The following is a 26804-nucleotide window of genomic DNA, read 5'->3' on the forward strand; positions in this document are numbered from 1 at the left end:
CAACCATATTGGAAAACTTCTTGACAGTAACCAACATAAATGTACATACTGTTAAATTAAATAGAGGCCAACCAACTGAAGTGCCCTTAATGCTTTAGTAGCCTGTAAGCAAACCAAAATCTGAACCTGTAATGCCTCAAGTTTAAAAATAAAAACTTAAGGACAACCAATCATAAACAGCCAATTTAGGCTTTCCCAAATAAAGCTACTGCTTAAGCTACAGCCAAACAAATAAGCTTTGCTTCCACCTCCTTTCCATAAAAGACTTTGCCCCATTTGCATCAATTTTTGCTCAAACTCTTAAAAATTTTAATATGCCTCAGTGTATCTTTTAACAACACATGTGATTTTGCAGAACTACTCCTAGGTGCATACAGAAATGCGTATCTTTGTTACCAGAAGACATAGACCAAATTGTTCATAGCAGCATTATTTCTAACAGTAAAAAACTACAAATAACCTCAAATGTCCTAGCAAAAGCAAAACTGCAGCAAATTTAATGCCCACTTCTATAGCGCAAACTTTAAAACATAATTTGGCATATCATTTTATTTTTTAAATAATTAGCTTTACTGAAGTATAATTTACATATGATAAAATTGACTCAATTTAAGTGAATTTAGGTCTACAAATTTTGATGTATACAGTTGTACAACTACCTCCACAATAAAGATATAGAACATTTCCATCACCCCAAAGAGTTCTACTTCCCTCAATTCTATCACTGAGCAACAGTTTTCTGTGCCTACAGTTCCGGCTTTTCTGGAATTTCATAAAAATACAATCATACATTAAGTAATCCTCTGTGTCTGCCTTCTTTCACTTGGCATAATGCTTCTGAAATACATCCAAGCTTTTAATGTACCAATTCATCCCTTATAGTTGAATATAATATTCCACTGTATGAATTTATCACAATCTGTTTACTCATTCAACACCACCAGGGATTGGATTGTTTCCAGTTTGGGGCAACTATAAAGTTACTACGAACATGTAAGTACAAGCACCTGTGTAGACATATGTTTATATTTTTCTTTGGTAAATCCTTAGAAGCAGGATTGTTGGATTTTTCCAGTAAGTATACATTTAACTCCATAAGAAACTGCCAAACTACTTTCCTGCTGGAAATATGTGACATATAGGTGCTCCACATCTTTACCCACACTAAGTGTTGGTACTATCAACCTTTTAAATCTTAGCCATTCTAATAGATGCTCAGCAGCATCTCATCATGTCTTTAATCTGCATATTCCTAAAGATTAAAGATCTTGAGGGTCTACCCTCGTGGTTCAGTGGCTAAGGTTCCATGCTCCCAATGCAGGGGCCCTGGGTTCAATCCCTGGTCAGGGAACTAAGAATCCATCAAGCCGAAACTAAAACCCAGCACAGATAGATATATTTTTTTAATAACAACAACAATAATAAAGATGCTGAGCATTTTCTCATGTGCTTCCCATCTGTTCACATATCTTCTTTGGTGAAATGTCCACATTTCCCATCTTCAGTTGTGTTTACATTCTTACGTCATAAGAGTTCTTCATATATGGCGGATTTAAGTATTATTATAAGATACACGTTTTACAAATATTTCCTCCCAAAGTGTTGCTTCATTTTCCTGATAGTGTCTTTCAAAGAGGAAAAGTGTTTGACTGTAATAAAGATTTATCAACTGTTTTTCTTTTGCAATTCCAGCTTTTCACATTAAAAGAAAATCTTATCGAACCCAAAGTCACCAAGGTTTTCTCCCATGCTTTCCTTTAGAGTGGTACAGTTTTAGCACTTACATTTAGGTCTGTAATCCACTTTGAACTGCATCTGGTATGAAGGAGCTCAAAGCATGTTACCCCAAGATATGCCACCTTAGCATACTGATTATTTTGAGTAAAAGGCATTTGGGAAACAATAGGTATAAGAAGGGCACTCTGACCCTCCTTTTCTTCCTGAAAGCAGGAGATGCAACCCCCACGTGAAAGGTACCCTCCCTGTGCCAGGAGGAAGGAAGAAATCCTGATCGCCAGAAACGGAGTTTGGGGCCAATGCGTGAGTGCTAAGTCGCTTCAGTCATATCTGACTCTCTGCGACCCCTGGAGTGTAGCCCATTTGGCACTTCTGTCCCTGGCATTCTCCAGGCATGAATACTGGAGTGGGTTGCCATTTCCTTCTCCACTGGGGCCAATAAATCTGTACAAATAAGCCTTGTTTACTTCTTCACCATGTACTACTCCTAACCAAAAGTTCTTTGTCTTGTCAATTCTTCACAAATTGATTGTCTTTTTTTATCTAAAAGGTATGAAAGCTTCCTGCTCTGGTCATCCCTCACATCTTCATTCTCTTGTACAGACATCCATGTATCTGTAAAAATTTAATAAAATCTGTATATTCTTTTCCCATTTATCTGTCTTATGTCAGTGTGATTCTCAGACCAGCCAGAGAACCTAACAGGATAGAGGATTTTTTCCTTCCTACAAGGGCAAAGTAAGAGCCAGTAACCTTTTTTTTTTTCCTTGCATATGGATATCCATTTGTTTCAGAGCCATCTGTTGAAAAGACTTTCTTCTCCCCACTGAATTATCCTGGGAGTTCAAAGCAAGTTTCAATCTAGTATTAATTTATCCCCACTGCTCAAGTGTAAAGCTTCTGGGTCATGGCAGTGTGAACACTTCCCAGACCTGTGTGAGCCTTGCTAACTATTCAAACTGTTGTTTTCCTGTGACTCTTTCCCTGGTCTTGTGGAGTTTTACCTGTAATGTTTATAGATCAATATCCTGGAAATTCCTCTGAGAAGAAAGCTGAATCGATCTTAGGGCTCTCTTGTTTGTTTCCCTTCTCTTAGGAATCATATGCGCTGCCAGCTTTGTCCAATGTTTATAAACACTTGTTTCATACATTTTGTCCAGGTCTCTAGTTGTTTACAGCAGAAGAACAATTCCTGTAGCAAATTTTCTGAATACAGTTCATTTTATTCTTAAATAGTACAGTGTACAGATAATTCTCAAAGCTTACAGAAAGATTAGTAACTTTTTAAGTTTCTCTTTTTAATACTTTGCTACTACTCTTTCTTAAAGTCTATGCCCTGGTTAATGTTCTCAGTTTTCCTATTTTTCCTTCAATTTTTCAGTACACGAATTCTTTACAGAGGCTTGTCAAATTGGGGTATGTTAACTTCTTCAAGTAAAAACAGTTTCATTTTATTCTTCATGAAATGAGCATTGTAAAATAAAAACACACATAAATCTCACATTGGTGACTAAAGAGAAGAAATACCTAAGAATCTAATAAATTTGCTAGTACTGGAAAAGGAAAGTACATGTCCTCTCTCTAAGCCTGTAACACAGCAGGCTGTCCTACATCAATAACCAGAAAACACCCAAAGGACAAGTCGAAAGCAACGCTGGATTCCCTGGTCCTTTGCTCAGGACCACCTTCCTGGACACGAATCTGACTCCCTGCTCCCTGCTCTCGTCTCTCTGCCTCTCTTGGCTGTGCGGACTTCATTCCTCAGTGCTCCTAAGGGCTGGCGACTCATTTAAATCCCTTTCTTGGCTTAGTGTTCTTGCTGAGAATTGAGGTGAGGCAGGTAGTCTCGACCTCTTCTCCTTATGATTCCTTTGATTCCTGACATCACTTGTAATCCTGGAAAAGAAATACTTCTCTGATTGGCCCCCAAGAACCTTCTTTACTTTGGCAAGCCTGCACATCTCATTAACAGAAAAGGGAGATTGAAACAGGAGAGCACGACCTACAACTGAACACCAAGAAAACAAACAGCTGATTTAAAAATGACCAAAGAACTTAAACATTTCTCCAAAGAAAATACAAATGGTCAATATGCATAGGAAAAGATGTTCCATATCACCAACCGCTAGGGAAACGCTAATAAAAACCACAATGATAGATCACCGCCCAGTCATTAGGATGGTTATGAGGAAAAAAAGAAAAGACAAAATAACAAGTGTTGGCAAGGATGCAGAAAAATTGAAACCTCTGTGCACTGTTGTCTGTGGGGCACCTGCTATGGGAAGGAGTACAGAGGTCCTCAACACATTAAAAACAGAATTACCATGCGATGCAGCAAGTCTGCTTCTGGGTATGTCTGCAAACAATTAAAAGCACAAATTGGTACACCCATGTTCATAGCAGCATTAGTCACAAGAGCTAAAAGGCAGAAGCAACCCAAATGCTTCCAGATGGATGGATAAACAAACTGTGGCATAAACATAAATAGAATATTATTAAGCCTTAAAAAGGAATGAAGTTCTGGTACCAGCTACAACATGGATGAACCTTGGTATTTCATCATGGTAGGTGAAATAAGTGAATTCTTTCATCATGGTACATGAAATAAACTAGTCACAATAGGAAAAAGTGCTGCATGAGTCCACTTATGCAAGGTGTCCAGTGTAGCCAAATTCACAGAAAAGGAAAGTAGAATAGTTGTTGCCAGGGACTGGGAGGAGAGGGAAATGAGGAGTTATGGTTTAATGGGTATAATGTTTCAGTTTTGCAAGCTGAAAATATTCTGGAGATTGGCGACACAACAACGTGAATATACTTAACAATGCTAAACTGTACGCTTAAAAGTGGTCCAGAAGGGACTTCCCTGGCAGTCCAGGAAATCTGCCTTGCAATTCAGGGGTCACCAGTTCAACCTGTCGTGGAGGAACTAGGATCCCATATACTGTGGAGTAATAGGCCCTTATGCTGCAACTACTGAGCCCATACACTCCAGAGCCCGTGCAGCACAACCAGAGAGTCCACAACAGAAATCTCACATAATACAATAAGGATCCCGCATGTCACAACTAAGACTCGACACAGCCAAATAAATTTGCTTGGCACCATGAACAATGGACCCCTTAAGAAGGATAGGAGAGTTGATGAATTCCAACCTTAAGCATGATTTAAATAATGAAAAATGGTATACTGGAACTTAGGAAAATGTAAGAAAGCACATTAGAAGCCATAAAACAAGGTACTAAGAAAATTCCATCAGTTGTAAAGAATTTACAACTTCCCTATTTATTATTTTCTAAGTCCATATGTTATCCTATAGCAGAAGTGAAAGTCGCTCAGGCGTGTCCGACTCTTTGTGACCCCATGGACTATACAGTCCATGGAATTCTCCAGGCCAGAATACTGGAGTGCGTAGCCTTCCCTTCTCCAGAGGCTCTTCCCAACCCAGGGAGTGAACCCAGGTCTCCCTCATTGCAGGTGGATTCTTTACCAGCTGAACCACCAGGGAAGCCCAACAGTGATCAGTAGTTAAAAATCTAAAGAAAGGATTAAAGAAAAACCTTATGTTACTTAATGATAAGCAAGTATGTTGAAAAGAATCCTGTCCTTCCTTATGGACAATCCTGGAGAGAAAAGAACCCCTAAGACAGAGCAGATGTTTGCAACTTCCAACATCAACACAGACTAGATCACTAGGGCTTGCAGAAGAAAGACAGGAATCCCTGAAGAGCCCACTGGGTTAGGAGCAATCCTTGAGGTTTACTGACAAAGAGTTAGAATCTTCTTTAAAATTTGTTCAAACACATGCTCTGCAAACCTGTCACTGAAGCACTAACAACTATCTCCTCCTTCGGGATTGTTTTCTGGTGTGTGCCCCGGTTGACATAATTAAAAGGAGCCCTATATCTAAACTCTGTCAGGGAAAACTCAGTGGGAACTTTTGATCCTCATATCATGTTATGCCCAGCAGATACTAATATGTGGACGCACATTCATTCACCAGAGCAGGTCAACTGAATAAAAATGAACATCAGTCCTTCCAGTGAGAGTGCTCAGTGCTGACCCTGGCTGGGATAGGTGACTTGCCAAGTAGCTTCCTCTGAATGCAGAATAAACCTACTGCCAGAGGAATGGGAGGAAAACAGATCTGAGTTCCATTCCTCAGTTTTGGGGTAGGCCAGTGGTTTTAAAATAATATGGCTAGTTGCTTTTCTGTACTGCCTTAAAGTGGTGCTATATAGCCTATGAGATAATATGCTGCCCCATGACTGCTTTCAAATGAAACTGCCAAGTGCATACTTAACGCTCTTGCAGGGGGGCAGGGGAAGGGGGGCCAGGAATGCTGGCTTCTGTGTTGCTCTGAAACCAAGAGAATCAACTTCCAAGTCAGAATCCTTGAAATATAAAATGATTACCTACATTTATGCAAACATTTCTGAGAGTTGTTAATGGTAACATTACTATTGTGAATTAGGGAAACATACGGCTGTTTTGGGCTTCCCTTGTGGTTCAGCTGGTAAAGAATCCACCTGTAATGCAGGAGACCTGGGTTCAACCCCTGGGGTGGGAAGATCCCCTGGAGAAGGAAAAGGCTACCTACTCCAGTATTCTTGCCTGGAAAATCCCATGAATGGAGGAGCCTGCTGGGCTACAGTCCATGGGGTCACAAAGAGTCTCACACCACTGAGCAACCTCACTTTCACTTTGAAAGTTAATAAAATCCCCATACTAAATAAGATCCTAAGTGACAAATTAACATTCCCTCAAGAATGAGGAAATGTTTTCATCTTTACAGGTAAGATTTAACTTAAATTTTTGTCAGTAAGTTATCTGACAACTGAAATGCTATACCTATAAATTGAAAAATTCTATCAGATAATGAGAAACCACCTTTTCTTTTCAGGATAAGGAAACATTTTTTCTTTCCTTTGTCTAGAAGCCTAAAATAAACCAAGTTTAACAGTCACATGACGGTTCCACAAATGTCAGTATCCAATGTGCACTCATTTACACAAAAACAGCTTTTCTCCTGCTGTCACAAGGCGAGTCATGTTGAAGAAAGATGAAGTGTACTAACACTGGGGAACACCATTTAGCACTCAGCTGTGGCTGAAGATGGAGCCTCTTGCTGGTTTTAAAGGGGTCACTTTCTTATTAAACTTCCTGCTAAAAAGACCATATTCTGACGTGTTGCAAGTTTAACAGAACTTACATTTTAATGTCACAACTGCAATAAATTATAAGGTGACTGTTGTCCATCAATCCAGCCCTTATAAAAATGTCCCTGAACATTTCTCCCTCAAGACAAAAAGGACTACTGGAGATGAAGCATGCTTATGAAGTCCTTCTCTATTCCATTCAAAGAACCTAAAAACAGCTTAGCTTTGCTGTCACTATCCAGTGGGTAGACAGGGCATCTGAGTTTAGGTAAAGGCTCTGTGGAACTACTCTCTGATGCTCAATGGAGCTCAGAAAAAATGCTGTGCAGTGGGCCACGTCCCCAGCACAGAGCTCTGACACCCCCAGAGGCTGCTCTGTCACGAGCTCACCACACTCCAGGCAGAGACAGTCTGTGTGTTACCTTCAGCTGCTCCAGGGCAAAAGATGAACCGTCTTGCTGTAAATTGTCAACAATCTGCTCCACAGTATTAGCTGAGAACCAACTATTAAAAAAAAGGAAACATATGACTTCAACAACATGCAAGCGATTTCTTCTTTCCATGATAGCAACGAATCTAAACATAGATTTCCCTTAAACCTTATTTCAAAAATGAAAAAATTTCCAACCTATACTACAGGATGATGAAATAAAATACTGCCTCTCTGGGTATGTGTTTGCAACCTACCTTCACTAATATGAATTAGCCTAAATTTTCTCTTCTGCTTTCTTGAATCTATTATATATACATAAATGATGTCTGAACTATAAAAAAAAACTGATGCTTCTAAAGTATAAAGATAGTTGCCTTATATTCCAGTGCTTTTTCCCTCCTCTTATGTTTCAGTCAGTCTGTCAGTCTCGCAAACACTGCACAAAACTTTTTGCTGATCAGCTTGATAAGACCTTCAGAAAAGATGACTTCACGAAGATAACAGATAAGTTAATTGTTATTTTCTAGCCTCCCTTCCCCATTAAAGAAAAAGAAAGATGTTTTGTGATAAAATGAAACAACATGATAGATTACTTAAATATAATGAATTTATTTCCCCCTGAAAGAGTGGGCACGAAGCCACTTTCAAAGGTAAGTGAGAAAAACACTATGTTACCTGATCTCAGAATTCGGTGCACTGTCAGCACAATTACAGTGTCAGTAAATTCAATTTAATATAGTATCTCCAAAGGAACAGATATAATTGAGATTTCTCTTTAAGTACCTGTTTATTTTGTCCATGTGTTCCTCAAGTATAAAAGGCTTGTCTTGATCAATCTTTGACTGTTTGAAAAGAAAACCTTTAATTAATTTGAAGTAATAAAAATCTTTATAAAATCTTTAAAATTTTCACCATTTTAATGATATATTTTGAGGGAAATTATAACTTTCAGTCAAAACTACATCCAGTCTCATAAATAACTAACACTGTATGTTCAAAAGTCAGACTATGTATTATTCCAGACTAACACTTGATAAAAGTATCCACAGCAAAAAAAAATGTTCTTGTATTTTTATTTGTAGGCATTATACATGATGATGTCATCATCAAAGTTTGTCAGTGAATTTAAGGATTGCAAGGGACCTGAGAAGTCATCCTGCCCCAATTTCTGATACAGAAATTCCTACCACATCTCTGATGTCCCCACAGCATTGACCTCCCGGGGAAAAAACACTACCTCAGAAAGGAACTCATGAGTGCATGAAAAACTATAATTAGGATTAAAAAAAAAATCTGGACCCAAAATCCACCATCTCCTGTTCATAGTTCTAGTTCTTGCACAGTGCAGTTTTGAGTCCCCTTACAATCCAAAGCTGCCTATGTACAAGTCCCAGTTTATTCTCCAAGTGTGGTACAGTACCTTAGCTGCAGGTGTGGCTGAATCATAGCACAGTACAACAAGGCTCTGCACATCCTTGCTTGTTTTGGAAACAATGCTTTATATAACAGGACTAACTGTTAGGGGAAGCACACTGACAGGAACCGCCCACCCTGGCTAGGCACCACCGTAACCAAGTGTGTGAGATGTTTTAGGACAGGAGGCCCTAGTAAGGAACACAGAACTAAGTTACTACCAACCCGAAGAGTTCAGAAAAGATCAAAAGGAGGTGCTACGTGTGCTACCATCTCCCAGACTCCTTCTCACTGGCATCCACCTTGGCTGAGCAATGCGTACCCCACCAGCAAGGACTCTGAATCAGAGAGACTGGCCAAAGACAGCCCAGAAACTAGCCCCATACCATAAACCCAAGGCTGCGAGCCGCGAGGCAGAGCCGCTCTGGGCTCCTTTACCCTACTGCTCTCTGTCCGGGCACCCCTTGCCAGTAAAATCTCTTGCTTTGTCAGCACGTGTGTCTCCTCAAAAATTCATTTCTGAGCATTAGACAAGAGCCCACTCTCAGGCCCTGGAAGGGGTCCCCCTTCCTGCAACAACTCTGGCTTAGTTTCAGGGCAGTCTTCTTATGCTACTGGTTTCCACTGAACAGTTAAGCCTTTTTTAAACTGGTGCAACTGTAGGCTACATTTCTCCCATCCTGTACTTATGAATTTGGTACCCTGGACTGAAATTCAATTAACTCTATTGTGACACTGCGATTTAAAATAAAACCATGTGTCTGGTCTTCACATGTATATTTGGCCGTTTATTCCAGGCTCCCAGCTCCCAAAACCCATGGAAATCCCTAAGTGGAGCACCTTTTGTTATAATATGTGGTCTTTTGTCCTCAGTTCCTGAAATGAAGGTGAAATGGGTGTCTTCTGTTACTCACAAGCCCTTTTCAATCATACCTTTGTTTCTGTTCCTGAGGAAAGCCCCCAGGTGTCAGGGGAACCAAGCAAGGGAACTTTGAGTCTCATCCCTCACCGTCCACACTCTCCCACACCTCCCCCTTCTCCACCTCCAGTGAAGGGAAAGGGGCTGGAAACTGAGTTTGATCACCAGTGGGCAGTGATTTAATCAACTGTCCCTACGTAGTGAAGCCTCCGAAAAAGCTCCAAAGGATGGGGTCTGGAAAGCTTGCCAGGTGATAGGCACACAGGGAGAGTGGTTCACCCCAGCTTCATGGGGACAGAGCTCCTGGGCTTGGGGCCCTTCTGGAGCTCACCCAAGTATTTGTCCACTGAGCTGTGCGTTCATACCCTTCATTGCGTGCTTTATAATAAACCAATAAATGTTATGTGTGTCCCTGAGTTCTATGAGTCACTCTAGCAAATTATCAAAGCCGAGGAGGGGATCATGAGAACCCCAGTTTACTGCCAGTCAGTGAGAAGTACAGGTGACAACCTGAGATTTATAACTGGAGTCTGAAAGACGGTCCATCTTGTGGGACCGGGCCCGTGAGTGGTGTGATCTGATGATTACGTAATCTCACGTAGGTGGTAGCACTGCAATGAGTCATAAGACACCCCGCTGGTGTTGTACAGAACTGCCTAATACATGGAAAGCAAACACATGTGGTGTCAGGCCTGTCGTGAACACGGCAGTAATGAGAGAATAAAGGAAACACGGAATGCTTCCCCACATACCGATCAAATTTCATGTTTTTACTATTAAACATACTACTCTGAACTGGAAGCGCTTTTTTTTTTTTTTTTCTGCCCACAGGTTTACCTAACTTATTTTCTTAGTTTCAAATCAGTCTGATCAAAATGCCATCAACATTCTTATCCAAATAACTGGGGGAAAAAAAACACTGAATAAGGCCAAGATGACTTTACTTACAGACCAACAGCTACAGAACTCTCTGGTAAGGCCTTTCAGCCTCCACACACTATAATCCATCCCACATTTATCCAACCTGACAACATAAGAGACTGTCAAACGCTTTGATGAACTCCGATGAAACGTTCACATGCTTGCATTCATATTCACAGCACTAAGTGTTCACGGCCCATGACTCTCTACTCATGTTTTTCAGTTCTGGGTGATTGTGGGGTGAGGGGGAACGACTTCTCTAAATATTTCCTGTCCTCTATTACACATTCCTGACAGTTACGATATTGGGCCTCCTGGAATAATCCTCTTTTCTCTTCATTTTTCATCGTATGATCCTCTTAGAGCTTTCCTCATCCACCAAGTTTAGTCTAATCGATTGTGGGTTTTTCTTCTCCCTTTCACTGTCATATTTTAAATATCCCTTTTATTCTTTAACTATTTCTCTTAGTATCAACTGTTCTTATTTCACAGATAAAATATTTTTCTCTTATCTGAAGATTAAAAAAAAAAAAAACCACACACACAGCCAAATCTATAATTGCTTCATTTCCTTCTCCTTGCACTGTCTACTCCCTTCAAGTACCTTTTTGGGCCAATCTCTGTTTTTTAATGCCTGACAATCCTTGTTTTTCTGTGTGAGGTACTAAAATTTAGAAGCTTTGTAATGTCAATTGCAATTATAGAAGTGTCAATTATCTATACATTTTGAGATGATCACACAAAGGCCCGAATGTTTCTTTCATTAGAGGGGTCCTCGAATGTCAATAGCTACACGTTTTCTTTTCCTTCTAATGAATTGCTTGGGACTGGGATGGTGCTATGGACTAAATGTTTGTGTCCCCACAAAACTCACATTGAAACCCTAACCCCAGTGTGATGGTATGTGGGGGGTGAAGCCTATGGGAGGGATCTAAGTCAAGAGGATGGAGCCCTTGGGATGGGATTAGTGCTCTTATGCACAGAGCCCTGACAGAGCTCACTGTCTCTCTCTGCTGTGTGAGGACACAGAACAGGAAGAGGGCCCTCACCAGGAACCTAATCAGCTGGCACCTTGATCGCAGACTTGCCAACCTCTAAAACCAGGAGAAACTTCTGTTCTTAAGCCACAGGTCTACAGCAATTTTGTTATGGCTTCCCAAACTAAGATAGGTGGTATGTAAGAATTCTAGGAGCCAACCAGGAAAAGAGGCCAGCATTCTTCCCATTTAATACGTTTTGCATCTTTTCAGTAGAACACCTCATCTACCCTGCCCTTAGCCAGTGAGGCCCTGTCAGAGGCTGGTACCTACAAAGAGTCTACAGCAAGAACTGGTTTGCTTATTGGCCTCCCCCATTGAAGGATAAGTAGCTGCCCTCATCCTTCCACTTCCAAGCTTCCAAAATAGTGACATCTCATACCTGCCACTGTCTCCTCTTCTGTTCTACTTCTCTTTGTGGATTCCTGCCTTTTCTATTCCTTTATGATAATTTTAGTGGGGTTCAGGAGAGAGCATCTATTCAATCATTTTTAACTATTAGTCATGTAGCATGTTTATAGATTCTCAGCACTCAAAAGAAAACTTAAGGTAGACTACATAAGCAATTAAAAGAAAACACTGCAATGTACTTCATTATTATATTCAGACAGATACCAGACTTTCACTTTAGCAGCTCCACAAGTAGCGTCTACATTGAACCTACATTATAGAAAAGTCACAGTGTGTTGTAAAAAGCCCTTGCAAGGGTCAGTCACAAGGCTATGCCCTGAAATTCACCAGCAATGAGAAAACAAGCCATGTAGTTGCAGGTAAAGAAGTCATCTTCTCAGATGGCCATCCTAACAATTGTGAAACACTGACACTCCCATCAGGTTTTAAAGTAAATAAATCCCAGTGTGTTTATTTATATTCACAAACTATAATATTCATCAACTTCTAATTTTTCAGTCACTTCCCCTTTCCCATGAATTAAAATCTGAGGTTAGAATACTGATAAGATTACCTTTGCATGGTAAGTTTCTAAGACATCTGCAACATTTTCTTTTGAAGGAGATTTCAGGGCTAACAAATCTTCTTCTAACATGCCCAACTACAGGTGGAAAAAAAAGGAAAACATTTAAAAACCCATAGAAACACAATTTTTTTTTAAAGAAATCTTATTCTTTAATAAAAATCCTTGTCTGAAAATTATGACACTCGCTTTTCAGCTGAGTCAATGAAGGCAATTTTCACTGAAGTTGCAGGCACACACATTCCCACAAAGCAAATGCTGCCTTGCAAGGAGTGGATAAAGATGAAAAAAAAAACTGAAGAGGAGAAATGGAGACATTCATCTTTGTTTCCCTCTAGCTACTGAGCACTGCTACTGCAAACCAAAGATCTGAACTATAAATTTTACTTTAATCAATTTTAATTAAAAACTGCCACTTGTGACTAACAGTTACTGTAGTCAATGCGCAGCTCTACAATATAGCCACATTTAACTCTTGAACAGCTGTTAACATAACTGATGCCATCTTGCGCCCACACAGGTTCTTCTGCTCTTCCACCAACCCCACCAGGACTGTGCTGTGCAGTAACCCCTTCTCTATCAAGCACTCTGTAGTTAACAGACCTCACTTAATAATCATTGAGGCCAGGTGGTCTCCATGCTCTGTTAAGTCCCCAGACGATGATGAAGACTCTCGCTAACACATTCCCAGTGCCCAAGAGATGCCATGGAATTCATGTGTGTGTGCCAAGTTGCTCCAGTCGTGTCTGACTCTTTGCGACCCCATGGACTGTAGCCTGCCAGGCTCCTCTGTCCATGGGATTCTCCAGGCAAGAATACTGGAGTAGGTTGCCATGACCTCCAAGGGATCTTCCCAACCCAGGGATTGAACCCACGTCTTACATCCCCTTCAATGACAGGCAGGTTCTTTACCAGTAGCGCCACTTGGGAAGCCCACCATGGAATTCCCCAGGCAAGAATACTGAAGTGGGTAGCCATTTCCTTCTCCAAGGGATCTTTCCAACCCAAGGATAGGACCTGTGTCTCCTGCATGGCAGGCAGATTCTTTATCACCTAAGCCACCAGGGAAGCCCAGAAATGAATTAACCATTCATAAATCCTGATTTAGGAATGCATGTCCTGTTTCCAAGCACACACCTCCATACCCAAAGGTCAACTATAAAACCATCCCAGTGGCTCCTCAGCTGTGAATGCTGCCAGATCACTGTCCGCCTGATCCCACCCTGAGAGTACGTTACCCTATAATAAACTGATCCAATGATTATATGGAGACACCTGCCTCATTTTTTTTGGTCTCAAGATACTGTCCCAGTTTGGTGGGTACTTTTTGTTCCCTCTCTTCCAACAGCTCTCCATCTATATCCCTCACATACCTATTCCTAAGCTCAGCCAAATGTACTTGTTACTGCCTCTAAAACAAAGCTAATGCTTTCCTACCCTATGGGCTTGCTCATTAAAGCTTCCTCTATCCAGAAAACCTTCTCCTGACTTAAGGCCCAGTTGACCTGTTAAGATTCAAGTTGAACTGCAACCTCTAAGAGAAAATTTTCAGTCCTTTTTTATAAGTAACCTCTTCCTCCTTTCAGTCCATTGAATCCTTTCTTTGTATCCTGTTTGTGGACTTATCATACTTTACTCTGTCAGATGATACAGGTGGTTTTTAATCTCTTTTACCTCTAGCTCCATTCTCAATGTATATTACTCATTTCTATTATCTGCTTCAGGCCCTGTAAATGGTAGCCTATGCCCTGCAGATATTACTGGGCAGACTGACAAAAAAAGGAAGGGTTGTGGATTAGTTCTCCCCACCAGCCTTAACCAAATTCCACTATGATCAAGAGTGTCCTTCCAGAATAAATAACAGAGTGCCCCTGTTTGCTCCCTGTTACAGCTTGGGAAAGAATGAGACAGCCACCTACTCAATGTGACCGAAGACGCCCATAAAGATCTGAAAATTCAGGCAAATGTGATGAAAGGCCCTCACGTCAGCATTACAGGGGCAACCTTCAACTTTGTATACTTTCATACATTTTAATAACATTCCCTCCCTTATCCCCTAACATCCTGCCCTCAAGATCAGAAATTTCTGGGAAGCTGACTTCTCACAGTTCCTGGAGTTGGGACAGATTAGTCAATATATTCTACCCACCCATGTGGTTCAGGCGTTATACAAGCCAGTTGAATCAGACTGAGCTAACTAGTTGAAGAATAAATCTCAAATCTCTTGCTGAGAATTCTGAGCCAAAACCAACTTGAACTGTGGTTTCTGTTACATGTAACACAATGAGTTTCAACTGCTATGGTAAAACTGCTGTCCTCACTTTGGAGATGGGAAAACTGGAGCTAAAGAGGCTAAATTCAAGCTAGGATTTAAAACCAGACTGTTCATCTGCACATCCTTTGCCACCATGCTATCCTGTGCTAAGAAAACTGACCATGTGGCTTAAAAAAAAATTGTAAGACCAAGATAAGAAATATGGGTTCCTTACAACAAATACCCTTTTAGAAGAGTTTTTAAGATCATATTTTACAAACTTTTAAATGCATTGGGGAAACTAACAAGAGAACCTTTCAAAAATATTTTTACAAAAGCCACTGTTATCGTTCAGTCGCTAAGTCGTGTCCAACTCTTTGAGACCCCATGGACTGCAGCTCACCAGACTTCCCTGTTCTTCACTATCTCTCTGAGTTGGTTCAAACTCATGTCCATTGAGTTGGTGATGCCATCCAACCATCTCTTCCTCTGTCACCCCCTTTTCCTCCTGCCTTCAATCTTTCCCAGCATCAGAATCTTTTCCAGTGAGCTGGCTCTTCAGGTGGCCAAAGAACTGGAGCTTCATCTTTAGCGTCAGTCCTTCCAATGAATATTCAGGGTTGATTTCCTTTAGGACTGACTTGTTTGATCTCCTTGCTATCCAAGGGACTCTCAAGAGTCTTCTCCAATACCACAGTTCAAAAGCATCAATTCTTCAGCATTCAGCCTTCTTCTTTTATAAATTCAGATTTTTATATATTAGACTTTCTTAAAATATTACTTTTTTTTTTTTTTACACAGACTATAATTATTCATTAAAAGATACTCACTAGAGGTAGGCAAAACAGCCCTGGATCTAGATATAATTGTCTCCACTTTGCATACAAGAAAACTGAGGATTGAAGAGCTTAAGCACCTTCCCCAAGGTCACACAGCTTTAACGGCAGATGAAGGATTCAGACCCATGTTTGCCAAAAGCCTGTTATCCCAAACACTTATACCACCTCCCCATGCAATATGAGTTATTCCAACACCACAAAGTGCAGCCAACCACGTAATTACCTTTTCAAAATCTACAAAGTGTGTAGCAATTCCTGCTGTGTACACATCTCTTCCTTTCAGTCTGAATCCTGTTAATGCAAGGAAGTACCCAAGTTTTCCTTGAAGTCGTGGCAAGAAATAACCTCCACCCACATCAGGGAATAGCCCTGTAAAACAAAAAGAGATAATGATTCAAATGAAAGAGATAACTGCAGCTCTCTTACTTTATATCAAAGAGCCATTCTTCTCTGGAGTCTGAATCTATATTAAAAATATTATGAGTATACCATGGTACTATAACGCAACACATACAACGCAACCAATATCACGAAAGACTTGCTACAAATTGTGCTAACTTAATTGGGATAGCTTTCAAATTTTTCATGTTTCATTTCTATAGACGACAATAAAGGATTTGATGACACAGTGTTTTACATGTAAGTACTTGATAAATATTACCTAAATTTCTTATCTCAACTACTACTTTTTAAGAATCTCCAATGTAGGTAAAGACTGAAAACAAATATTTCCTGTCGAAACGATTAGCACAGAAAAAAATGTAATCTGTGGCTATTATGTGATAAATTATTATTACCATTTAATCAATTTCCAAACAGTCAAATATCTAATATTCAAGGTACTTAAAGTGATGTGATAACCATTAGCTTAAGTAAATGAACAAGTTTATACCTAATCAACAGAACTTGCACCTATTCTTTTCTTAATCATGAGTATTTTAAAAATTCCCTTATTCTCTCTACTGGCAACAACTAAAAACAGCAGATACGAAAATACTTGTCAATATACTACTTTTTGGTGTTTAAGAGCTTCCTAAACAAGTTTGACTCTCTAGGTTTAAAAGCTATCTATTTCAAAATCGCTTCAATTAATTAAGCCGAGATAAAAATACAAGCATTCAAATTCTTTCCAGGTCCACTTGCCAAAAATTCCTAGCATCAGTGGCATGTTACTATAAATAGAAATATCTCTTAACATCTCAAACAACATAGGCCTAAAGTTGAATTCATAAACCCTGCCCACCCCCGCCAACACTGTCATCCAGTATCACCCACCCCACTAAAGGGTACAACTATCCAGACTCCAACCTCCTCCTGTACCACCCCCTTAACCCTCCATCAACAACTATGATGTTGCTTCCTCCTCTAGACAGTTCTCTACACAACAGCCAGTGATCTTTTTAATAACACAAATCTTTTTTTAATGTTCTTGTCTGATTGAATTTTTTAAATTATCTTAATAACACAAATTTTGATGAGGCTTGCATTCTATTGCTTAAGTCTTCCATGACTGCCCATTTCTTTTAGGTTAAAACTAACACCTTTAGCTGTCTTCAAGACCCCTTATCACTTTCTCAATTATATCTCTTACCACTCACTCACTCTACCCCAGGCACTTTGGTCATCTTTCTCTTCCTCAACGTTCATTCCTACTTACCCCTGAACTTCAGGAGCACTCTGTCCAAGCAAAAACACCTCTATCCTGAAGCACTTTCATCTGTTCCAGAGCCCCACATTCTCCCTTCGCCCCTTGCCTCAGTGGCTGCTTCCTTCCAGTACCTCTGCTGGCTTCACTTCCCTTGGGCCTATACGCTGCTGTACCCTGAAGGCCTCATCTTAGACTATGCGCTCCCCACTACACACGTTTCCTTAGCTCTGACAGCTTTAGGTAACACCGATGTGAACTGTATCCCAAATTGTGTCCCAAAATCTTAAGCTGAAGTCCTAGCCCCACAATGCGACAATTTGGAGAAACGGACTCTAAAGAGGTAACTAAGATTAAAGAATGCTCAAACTACCGCACAATTGCACTCATCTCACATGCTAGTAAAGTAATACTCAAAATTCTCCGAGCCAGACTTCAGCAATACATGAACCGTGAACTTCCAGATGTTCAAGCTGGTTTTAGAAAGGCAGAGGAACCAGAGATCAAATTGCCAACATCCGCTGGATCATTGAAAAAGCAAGAGAGTTCCAGAAAAACATCTATTTCTGCTTTATTGACTATGCCAAAGCCTTTGACTGTGTGGATCACAAGAAACTGTGGAAAATTCTGAAAGAGATGGGAATACCAGACCACCTGACCTGCCTCTTGAGAAATCTATATGCAGGTCAGGAAGCAACAGTTAGAACTGGACATGGAAAAATGGACTGGTTCCAAATAGGAAAAGGTGTACGTCAAGGCTGTATATTGTCACCCTGCTTATTTAACTTATATGCAGAGTACATCATGAGAAACGCTGGGCTGGAAGAAACAGAAACTGGCATCAAGATTGCCGGGAGAAATATAAATAACCTCAGATATGCAGATAACACCACCCTTATGGCAGAAAGTGAAGAGGAGCTAAAAAGCTTCTTGATGAAAGTGAAAGACGAGAGTGAAAAAGTTGGCTTAAAGCTCAACATTCAGAAAATTAAAATCATAGCATCTGGTCCCATCACTTCAAGGGAAATAGATGGGGAAACAGTGGAAACAGTGTCAGACTTTATTTTGGGGGGGCTCCAAAATCACTGCAGATGGTGATTGCAGCCATGAAATTAAAAGACGCTTACTCCTTGGAAGGAAAGTTATGACCAACCTAGACAGCATATTCAAAAGCAGAGACATTACTTTGCCAACAAAGGTCTGTCTAGTCAAGCCTATGGTTTTTCCAGTGGTCATGTATGGATGTGAGAGTTGGACTGTGAAGAAGGCTGAGTGCCGAAGAATTGATGCTTTTGAACTGTGGTGTTGGAGAAGACTCTTGAGAGTCCCTTGGACTGCAAGGAGATCCAACCAGTCCATCCTAAAGGAGATCAGTCCTGGGTGTTCTTTGGAAAGACTGATGCTGAAGCTGAAACTCCAGTACTTTCGCCACCTGATGCGAAGAGTTGACTCATTAGAAAAGACTCTGATGCTGGGAGGGATTGGGGGCAGGAGGAGAAGGAGACGACCGAGGATGAGATGGCTGGATGGCATCACTGACTCGATGGATGTGAGTTTGAGTGAACTCTGGGAGATGGTGATGGACAGGGAGGCCTGGCATGCTGCAATTCATGGGGTTGCAAAGAGTCGGACACGACTGAGCAACTGAACTGAACTGAACTGAATTGAAGATTAAAGGAGGTTTTAAGGGTGGGGCTTTATCTAATAGGACTGGTGTCTTTATAAGAAGAGGAAAGACTCCAAGACAAAGGGCCATGAGAGGATACAGAGAGAGGCAGCTCTCTACAAGTCTAGGAGAGAGGCCTTGGGCGAAACCAAATCTGCAAATACTTTGATATAGGACTTCCCGCTTCCAGCGGGAGGAATAAGTGGGAGGACTAAATGTTGTTTAAGCTACCCAGTCTTGGTATTTTGCTATGGCAGCCCAATACAGACCCAAGTCTATCTATCTAGTTATGGTTTTCTCTCCTGGGTATGAACTCTCATATCTTCATTTAACCATACAGATAATAGACATCCCAGACGTAACATGGCAAACACAAGCCTTGAGTCACATTCCTCCAACCACACTGCTCCTTCTCTAGTGCCCTTATAGCCATCTAGCAGCACTAGCTAAATATCTTGGAGTTATTCCTGATTCACTACATCACAAGTTAACTCCAAAACATTTTCCAAATACATCCTCTCTATTCCAACTTTACAGCTTCTTATCACTCCAAGCCTAAAATTATTTCTCTCTAGACTTGTGCTGCTCAATAGAATTTTCTCTGATGATAAAAATGTTCTGTAATCTATACCGCCACTAGATATTGCTATTAAATGCTTGAAATGTGGCTGGTGCAACGGAGGAACTGAATTTATTTAAATTAAATAGTCATATGTGATTAGTGGCTACAGAATTAGATAACAGAGCTCTAGATTAATGTAATAACCTTCTAACAAGCCTCTCTGCCATTACTCTTGCACACATACAATCCATTCTCCTTAAAGCAGTCAGAATGGTATCAGAATGTATACCAGACCACATCACTCTCTGCTTTAAACTCTCCCACATTTTCCCATAACATTTATGTTTAAATCCAAACTCTTCACCTGAGTTGCCTGTGTAGCTCTGGAAGAGCACAGTGTATCACTCTGCCCCCGATTCAGACAGCAGACGCTATTTGGTTCCTCAAACAAATAAAGTAAGGCTTTATTCTTGCTTTAAACTAACTTTTAATGCACAGTGTTCTGTTATAAAAGATATTTGCTTTCTGTCATTCAAATCTCAGCTTAAAGACATCACTATGGACAATGTCTTTAATCATCTAAGCTAAAATAGACCATTTGCTTATGACCTAAAACAAATCCTTTACGATTATACAGTGGAAGTAACAAATAGATTCAAGGGATTAGATCTGATAGACAGAGTGTCTGAAGAACTATGGATGGAGGTTTGTGACCTTGTACAGGAGGCAGGGATCAAGATCATCCCCAAGAAAAAGAAATGCAAAAAGGTAAAATGGTTGTCTGAGGAGGCCTTACAAAAAGCTGAGAAAAGAAAAGATGCAAAAGGCAAAGAAGAAGAGGAAAGATATATCCCAATATATAAAGATATATTCTGAAGGCAAAGTTTCAAAGAACAGCAAGGAGAGATAAGAAAGCCTTCCTCAGTGACCAATGCAAAGAAATAGAGGAAAACAATACAATGGGAAAGACTAGAGATCTCTTCAAGAATATTACAGATACCAAGGGAACATTTCATGCAAAGACGGGCACAGTAAAGGACGAAAATGATTATGGACCTAACAGAAGCAGAATAGAAGAGGTAGCAAGAATACATAGAAGAACTATACAAAAAAGATCTTCACGACCGAGATAACCAGGATCACTCACCTAGAGCCAGACATCCTGGAATGTAAAGCCAAGTGGGCCTTATGAAGCATCACTACGAACAAAGCTAGTGGAGGTGATGGAATTCCAAATGAGCTATTTCAAATCCTAAAAGATGACGCTGTGAAAGTGCTGCACTCAATATGCCAGCAAATTTGGAAAACTCAACAGTGGCCACAGGACTAGAAAAGGTCTGTTTTCATTCCAATCCCAAAGAAAGACAACTCCAAACAATGCTCAAATTACCACACAATTGCACTCATCTCACACACTAGCAAAGTAATGCTCAAAATTCTCCAAGTCAGGTTTCAACAGTACATGAGCTGTAAAATTCCAGATGTTCAAGCTGGATTTAGAAAAAGCAAGGGAACCAGAGATCAAATGGCCAACATTCGCTGGATCATCAAAAAAGCAAGAGAGTTCCAGAAAAACACCTACTTCTGCTTTATTGACTATGCCAAAGCCTTTGACTGTGTGGATCACAATAAACTGTGGAAAATTCTGAAAGAGATGGGAATACCAGACCACCTGACCTACCTCTTGAGAAATCTATATGCAGGTCAGGAAGCAATAGTTAGAACTGCATGTGGAAAAATGGACTGGTTCCAAATAGGAAAAGGAGTACGTCAAGGCTGTATATTGTCACCCTCCTTATTTAACTTATACACGGAGTACATCATGAGAAATGCTGGGCTGTAGGAAGCACAAGCTGGAATCAAGATTGCCAGGAGAAATATCAATAACCTCAGATATGCAATAACACCACCCTTATGGCAGAAAGTGAAGAACTAAAGAGCCTCTTGATGAAAGTGAAAGAGGAGAGGGGAAAACTTGGCTTAAAACTCAACATTCAGAAAACTAAGATCATGGCATACAGTCCCATCACTTTGTGGCAAATAGATGGGAAATAATGGAAGCAGTGAGAAACTTCATTTTCTTGGGCTCTTAAAATCACTGCAGATGGTGACTGCAGCCATGAAATTAAAAGACGCTTGCTCCTTGAAAGATATGTTATGACCAACCTAGACAGCACATTAAAAAGCGGAGACATTACTTTGCCAACAAAGGTCCATCTAGTCAATGCTATGGTTTTTCCGTAGCTATGGTAGTCATGTATGGATGTGAGAGTTGGGCTATAAAGAATGCTGAGTGCTGAAAAACTGATGCTTTTGAACTGTGGTGTTGGAAAAGACTCGAGAATAACTTGGATTGCAAGGACATCCAACCAGTCCATCCTAAAGGAAATCAGTCCTGAATATTCATTGGAAGGACTGATGTTGAACCTGAAACTCCAACACTTTGGCCATCTGATGTGACGAACTGACTCATTTGAAAAGACCCTGATGCTGGAAAAGATTGAGGGCAGGAGGAGCAGGGGAAGACAGAAGATGAGATGGTTGGATGGCATCACCAACTCTATGGACATGAGTTTGAATAAGCTCTGGGAGTTGGTGATGGACAGGGAAGCCTGGCGTGCTGCAGTCTATGGCATGCTGCAAAGGGTCAGACAGAATTCAGTGACTGAACTGAACTGAAGCTAAAATAGCCATTCAGGAGAATTACACTTTGAGTAAGATGGAGTAAAAGTGACAGAATTACTCTTCACCTGAAATAAGCATAGAAAAACAACTGCAGTATATGAAATAAGTTTTCAACATACTGGACCACCAAGCAGTAAAGGAAAGTGATGTCTGAATATCTGAAAACAAATGAGGTAAACCCTACTTAAAAGCTTCCTTGGTGGCTCAGTAGTAGAGAACCCACCTGTTAATGCAGGAGACATGGGTTTGATCCCTGGGTCTGGAAGATCCCCTAGAGAAGGAAATGGTAACCCACTCCAGTATTCCTGTCTGGGAAATCCCATGAACAGAGGAGCCTGGCGGGCTATAGTCCATAGGGTCTCAAAGAGTCAGACACAATGAAGAGACTAAACAATAACAAGCCCTACAAAAGCTCCATCTTAATGCCTGGAGAGACTGTCCAGGCCCCAAACAGTCCTAGATTTGAGGGGAATGAAGCTAAAAATACAGGGAGACAGAGGCAGAAAGAATTCCCTGAACAGAGTACCAGAGAGGAGAGAGCTGCAGAGAGAGAAAACACTGGAGATCTGCAGAGTGTCTCCCATAGGTCCCCAGCTTGGTACTGACAAAAACATGTGTTCAATGAAGACACTGTGAGGTTAAGGGAAGAACCACAGGCAAGGATTACAGAGATCGGTACTGGGAACCTACACAGGGCTGAGAATAGTACCTGTTTCCACAAACCAGACCATGACAGCTCAGGATTCGTGGAGGCACCGAGTAGAATGCAAAGAAGGGTCTTGCTTCAGTAGTAGGAAATAATTAGCCCTAGTGTGAGCACTGCTCCAATCCTACATTAAAAACAAACAAAACCAAAAAACCTAAAAGACTTGAACAAACTATTTCCAAGTAACTTAACCTCATCCCAGAAACAAAGTAACGAACATTTACAAGAATGCATATCTTCCTCAACTTACATTGGGGTTGGGTGTAGGGGTTACATTCTGATAAATCCATCATAAATTGAAAATACCATAAGCCAAAAATGCACTTAATACACCTAATCTATCAAAAAATCACAGCTTAGCCTAGCCTACCTTAAATGTGCTCAGAACACTTACATTAGCCTACAGTTGGGCAAAATCATATAACACAAGGCTTATTTTATAATAAAATATTGAATATCTCAGAGGATAAGATGGCTGGATGACATCACCGACTCAATGCACGTGAGTTTGGGTGAACTCCGGGATTTGGTGATGGACAGGGAGGTCTGGTGTGCTGCGATTTATGGGGTCGCAAAGAGTTGGACACGACTGAGCGGCTGAACTGAACTGATTGAATATCTCATATAATTTCATTGAATATTACACTGAAAGTGAAAAACAAAATGGTTCTAAGTACCAGATATTTATCTTAGTGATTAGATGACTGCCTAAGAGGTATGGTTCACTGCTACTGCCCAGCATCACAAGAGTATGGTACCAGATATGGCCAGCCAAGGAAAAGGTCAAAATTCAAAGAACAGTTTCTACTACATATATATTGCTTTTGCACCATTGTAAAGTCATAAGTCAGACCATCGTAAGTTAGGAATCATCTATACAAAAGTAGCCAGCACCCAACAAAGTAAAGCTTACAATGTCTAGAATCCAATAAAAAAAATACCAGGTATCTAAAACCAGGAAGATGTTACCCATAATGACATGATATAACAATCCAAATTGACTCAGAACTGACATATACATGAGAATTAGCAAACAAGGAGAATTAGCAAACAAGGAGATCAACAGTTATAATATACATATCCCTTATGTTCAAAAAGCTAAAAACAAAAAAGATATTTTTAAAAAACACCCACATGATAGTACTACAGATGAAAACTAAGATGAATGTATAAGCTAAAAAAATATCTAAATGGGATTAAGAGCAATTTTAACTTTGTAAAAGAAAGGATTAGTGAACTTGAAGATATAGGAATAGCAAGTATCACGACTTAGCGAATGAACAACAAGGTGAAAAATAGAAAATTTTTAAAAATGAACGATGCATGAGTGAGCCTAAGAAAAGTTTAAATGGAGTTCCTGAAAAGGAAACAGTGGAACACAAAAATATTTGAAGAAATAATGTCAAAATCTCCAAATCTGACAAAAACTATAAACACAACTAGACAAACACAAGCATTAAAAAGCATATACACACAAACATAAGAAACATGAAGAAAGCTACACAAAGGTACAGCATCATCAAATGACCAATAGAAAATTTTAAGAGCAGCCATAGAAAGTAAAAAAAAAAAAAAAAAAAAAACCCACAGAGGAACAAAGATAAGGGTAAGATCACATTTAAACGTCAGAACAGAATTCTATACCTAACCTCAGGTTTAACCTTAGGGGACTAGAGAAAGAGGTGAAACTGAAAGTAGAAAGAAGTAATAAATATCAGAGGAGAAATCAATAAAATAGAAAATAAATTTAAAAAAGGTTGAGATCAATAAAATTAACAAAATGCTAATTAGATTGATCAGAAAAAAATAGAAGACACAATTACTAATATCAAGAATGAGAGACCCAGATATTGGTTCTATAGATACTGAAAAGATAATAAGGAAATTAACTTTAGGCTAGTAAGTAGACAAACTTTTTAAAAGACTCAAATGACCAAATCTTGTGCAAGAAGAAATAGACAACTTGAAAATTCTACATCTATTAAAGATTTTAATTTGAGCTAAAAACCTTACCAGGCCTAGAGAAGGAAATGCCAAGCCTAGATGGTTTCACTGGTGAATTCTACCAAACCAGTGGGGGAAGAAAAATAAAAAGAACCAATTCTACAAAAACTTTTCAAGAAATGAAGCCAGCATTATCCTGCATCAAAATGAAGCAAGGATATTACTAGAAAACTATAGACCAATATACCTCATGAACACAGATGCAGAAATTCCAAGTAAAATTTCAGTGAACCAAACCCAACAACATATAAAAAGTAGAACACAACATACTAGAGTGAGATTTATTCCAGCATGCAGAGTTAGTTTAATGTTGAAAAAACAATCAAGTAATTCACCATTAACAATAAACTAAAAAAGAAAAACTAAAAAAAAACAAAAACAAAACCAGTGGTCATATGAACAGATGCAGGGAAAAAAAGACAAAATCTAAAATCCGTTCCTAATAAAATCCCCCAGAAATCAAGCAATAGAAGGAAAGTTCCTCATCCTCCATAAAGGGCATCTATGAAAAACCTATACCTAACATTATACTTAATTGGTGAAGACTGAATGTTTGAAGGTCCACTCTCAACATATCTGTTCAACACTGTATTGGAGGTTCTACCCTAGACAAGAAAAAATAAAAAGTATCCAGATGAGAAAGAAAAAAAGTAAAACATACTTTACTTGTAAAGAACATAACTATATTTAGAAACTCCAATTCAATCTACAAAAAATCTACTAGAATAATAAGTGAATGTATCATTGCAGGATATGAGGTGGTGGTGGTGGCGTAGTTGCAAAGTCGTGTCTGACTGTTGCGGCCTCATGGACTGGAGCCTTCCAGGCACCTCTGTCCATGGAGATTCTCTAGACAAGAATATTGGAGTGGGCTGCCTTTTCCTTCTCCCAGGATACAAAGTACAAAAGTCAATTTCTATATATCCATAACTAACAATCAGAACTAGATTTTTTTAAATATCATTTATAATATCATTGAACAATATTAAATTCTTAAGGAAAAACCTGACAAAGGATGTATAAGAAATTGAAAACTACAAAATTTGGCTTCAAGAAATTAAAGATCTAAATAAATGGAAAGATATACCTTGCTCACAAGTTTAAAGACTCAATATTGTTAAGACGTCAATTCTGCCTAAATTGATAGATCATAGACAAGCCAAATAAAAATTCTAATAGGTTTTCTTGTTGAAACTTACAAAATCACTCTGTTAGGTAGTTAGAATAGGAAACAGGAGTCCAAAATGGCGGTGGCTAAAAGACAAGGAAAGGAAAAGCCCACGAAAATAGAACAAAGGAAGGTCAAAGGAAGGTCCGAGGACCAGAGTGAGGGCCTCAGGTAGAACAAACAGCACTCCTGGCTAGCCCAATTTACATAGCACAGACCCAGGGGGAGGAAAAAACATATAAAAAGAAGAGCCAAAGGGCTAGGTCTCTCTCCCGCGCACTGACGCGTTCCCCCACTCTCGTCTCTTCGCGTCTTCCGGTTGGCATGCCCTCACGCCTCAAGGATGGATTTTCCTGCTATTTTCTAAATAAAATAGAGCTGTAACACGGAGCTGTAACACTGATCTGTCTAAGAGCAATAACACGGTCTGTTCAAGACCCAAGAGCTGTGACGCGCCGAGGGCTTTAATGTCCGTCACTCCAAATCTTTGTTGTGATGAGACAGAACCGAGGAGAATACACTCGCCTGACAACTCTAAAATTCATATAGAAATACAAATGATCTGTATAGCCAAAACAATTTGGGAGGGGAAAAAACAGAACAAAATTAAGAGGATTATCAGTACTTGATCAGGACTTACTGTAAAGCAACAGTAATCAAAACAGCAGGGCATTGGCACCATGATC

The 26804-nt window shown here is 39.8% G+C and overlaps 1 protein-coding gene across 1 annotated transcript in view; it reads right to left on the reverse strand.

The window, feature by feature from the left end:
* Positions 1 to 26804, reverse strand: part of HIBCH (3-hydroxyisobutyryl-CoA hydrolase) — a 94093-nt gene that overhangs the window by 10535 nt on the left and 56754 nt on the right. Inside the window, exons 7-10 of the mRNA XM_040227857.1 lie at positions 15906 to 16051; positions 12581 to 12667; positions 8110 to 8168; positions 7316 to 7397 (exon numbers count right to left, since the gene is read on the reverse strand). Of these exons, the coding sequence (XP_040083791.1) occupies positions 7316 to 7397; positions 8110 to 8168; positions 12581 to 12667; positions 15906 to 16051 (374 nt within the window). The remainder of the gene's footprint in view (positions 1 to 7315; positions 7398 to 8109; positions 8169 to 12580; positions 12668 to 15905; positions 16052 to 26804) is intronic.

This window comes from Oryx dammah, unplaced genomic scaffold (assembly GCF_014754425.2).
Source record: "Oryx dammah isolate SB20612 unplaced genomic scaffold, SCBI_Odam_1.1 HiC_scaffold_27, whole genome shotgun sequence".
In the NCBI taxonomy this organism is placed as follows: Eukaryota; Metazoa; Chordata; class Mammalia; order Artiodactyla; family Bovidae; genus Oryx; species Oryx dammah.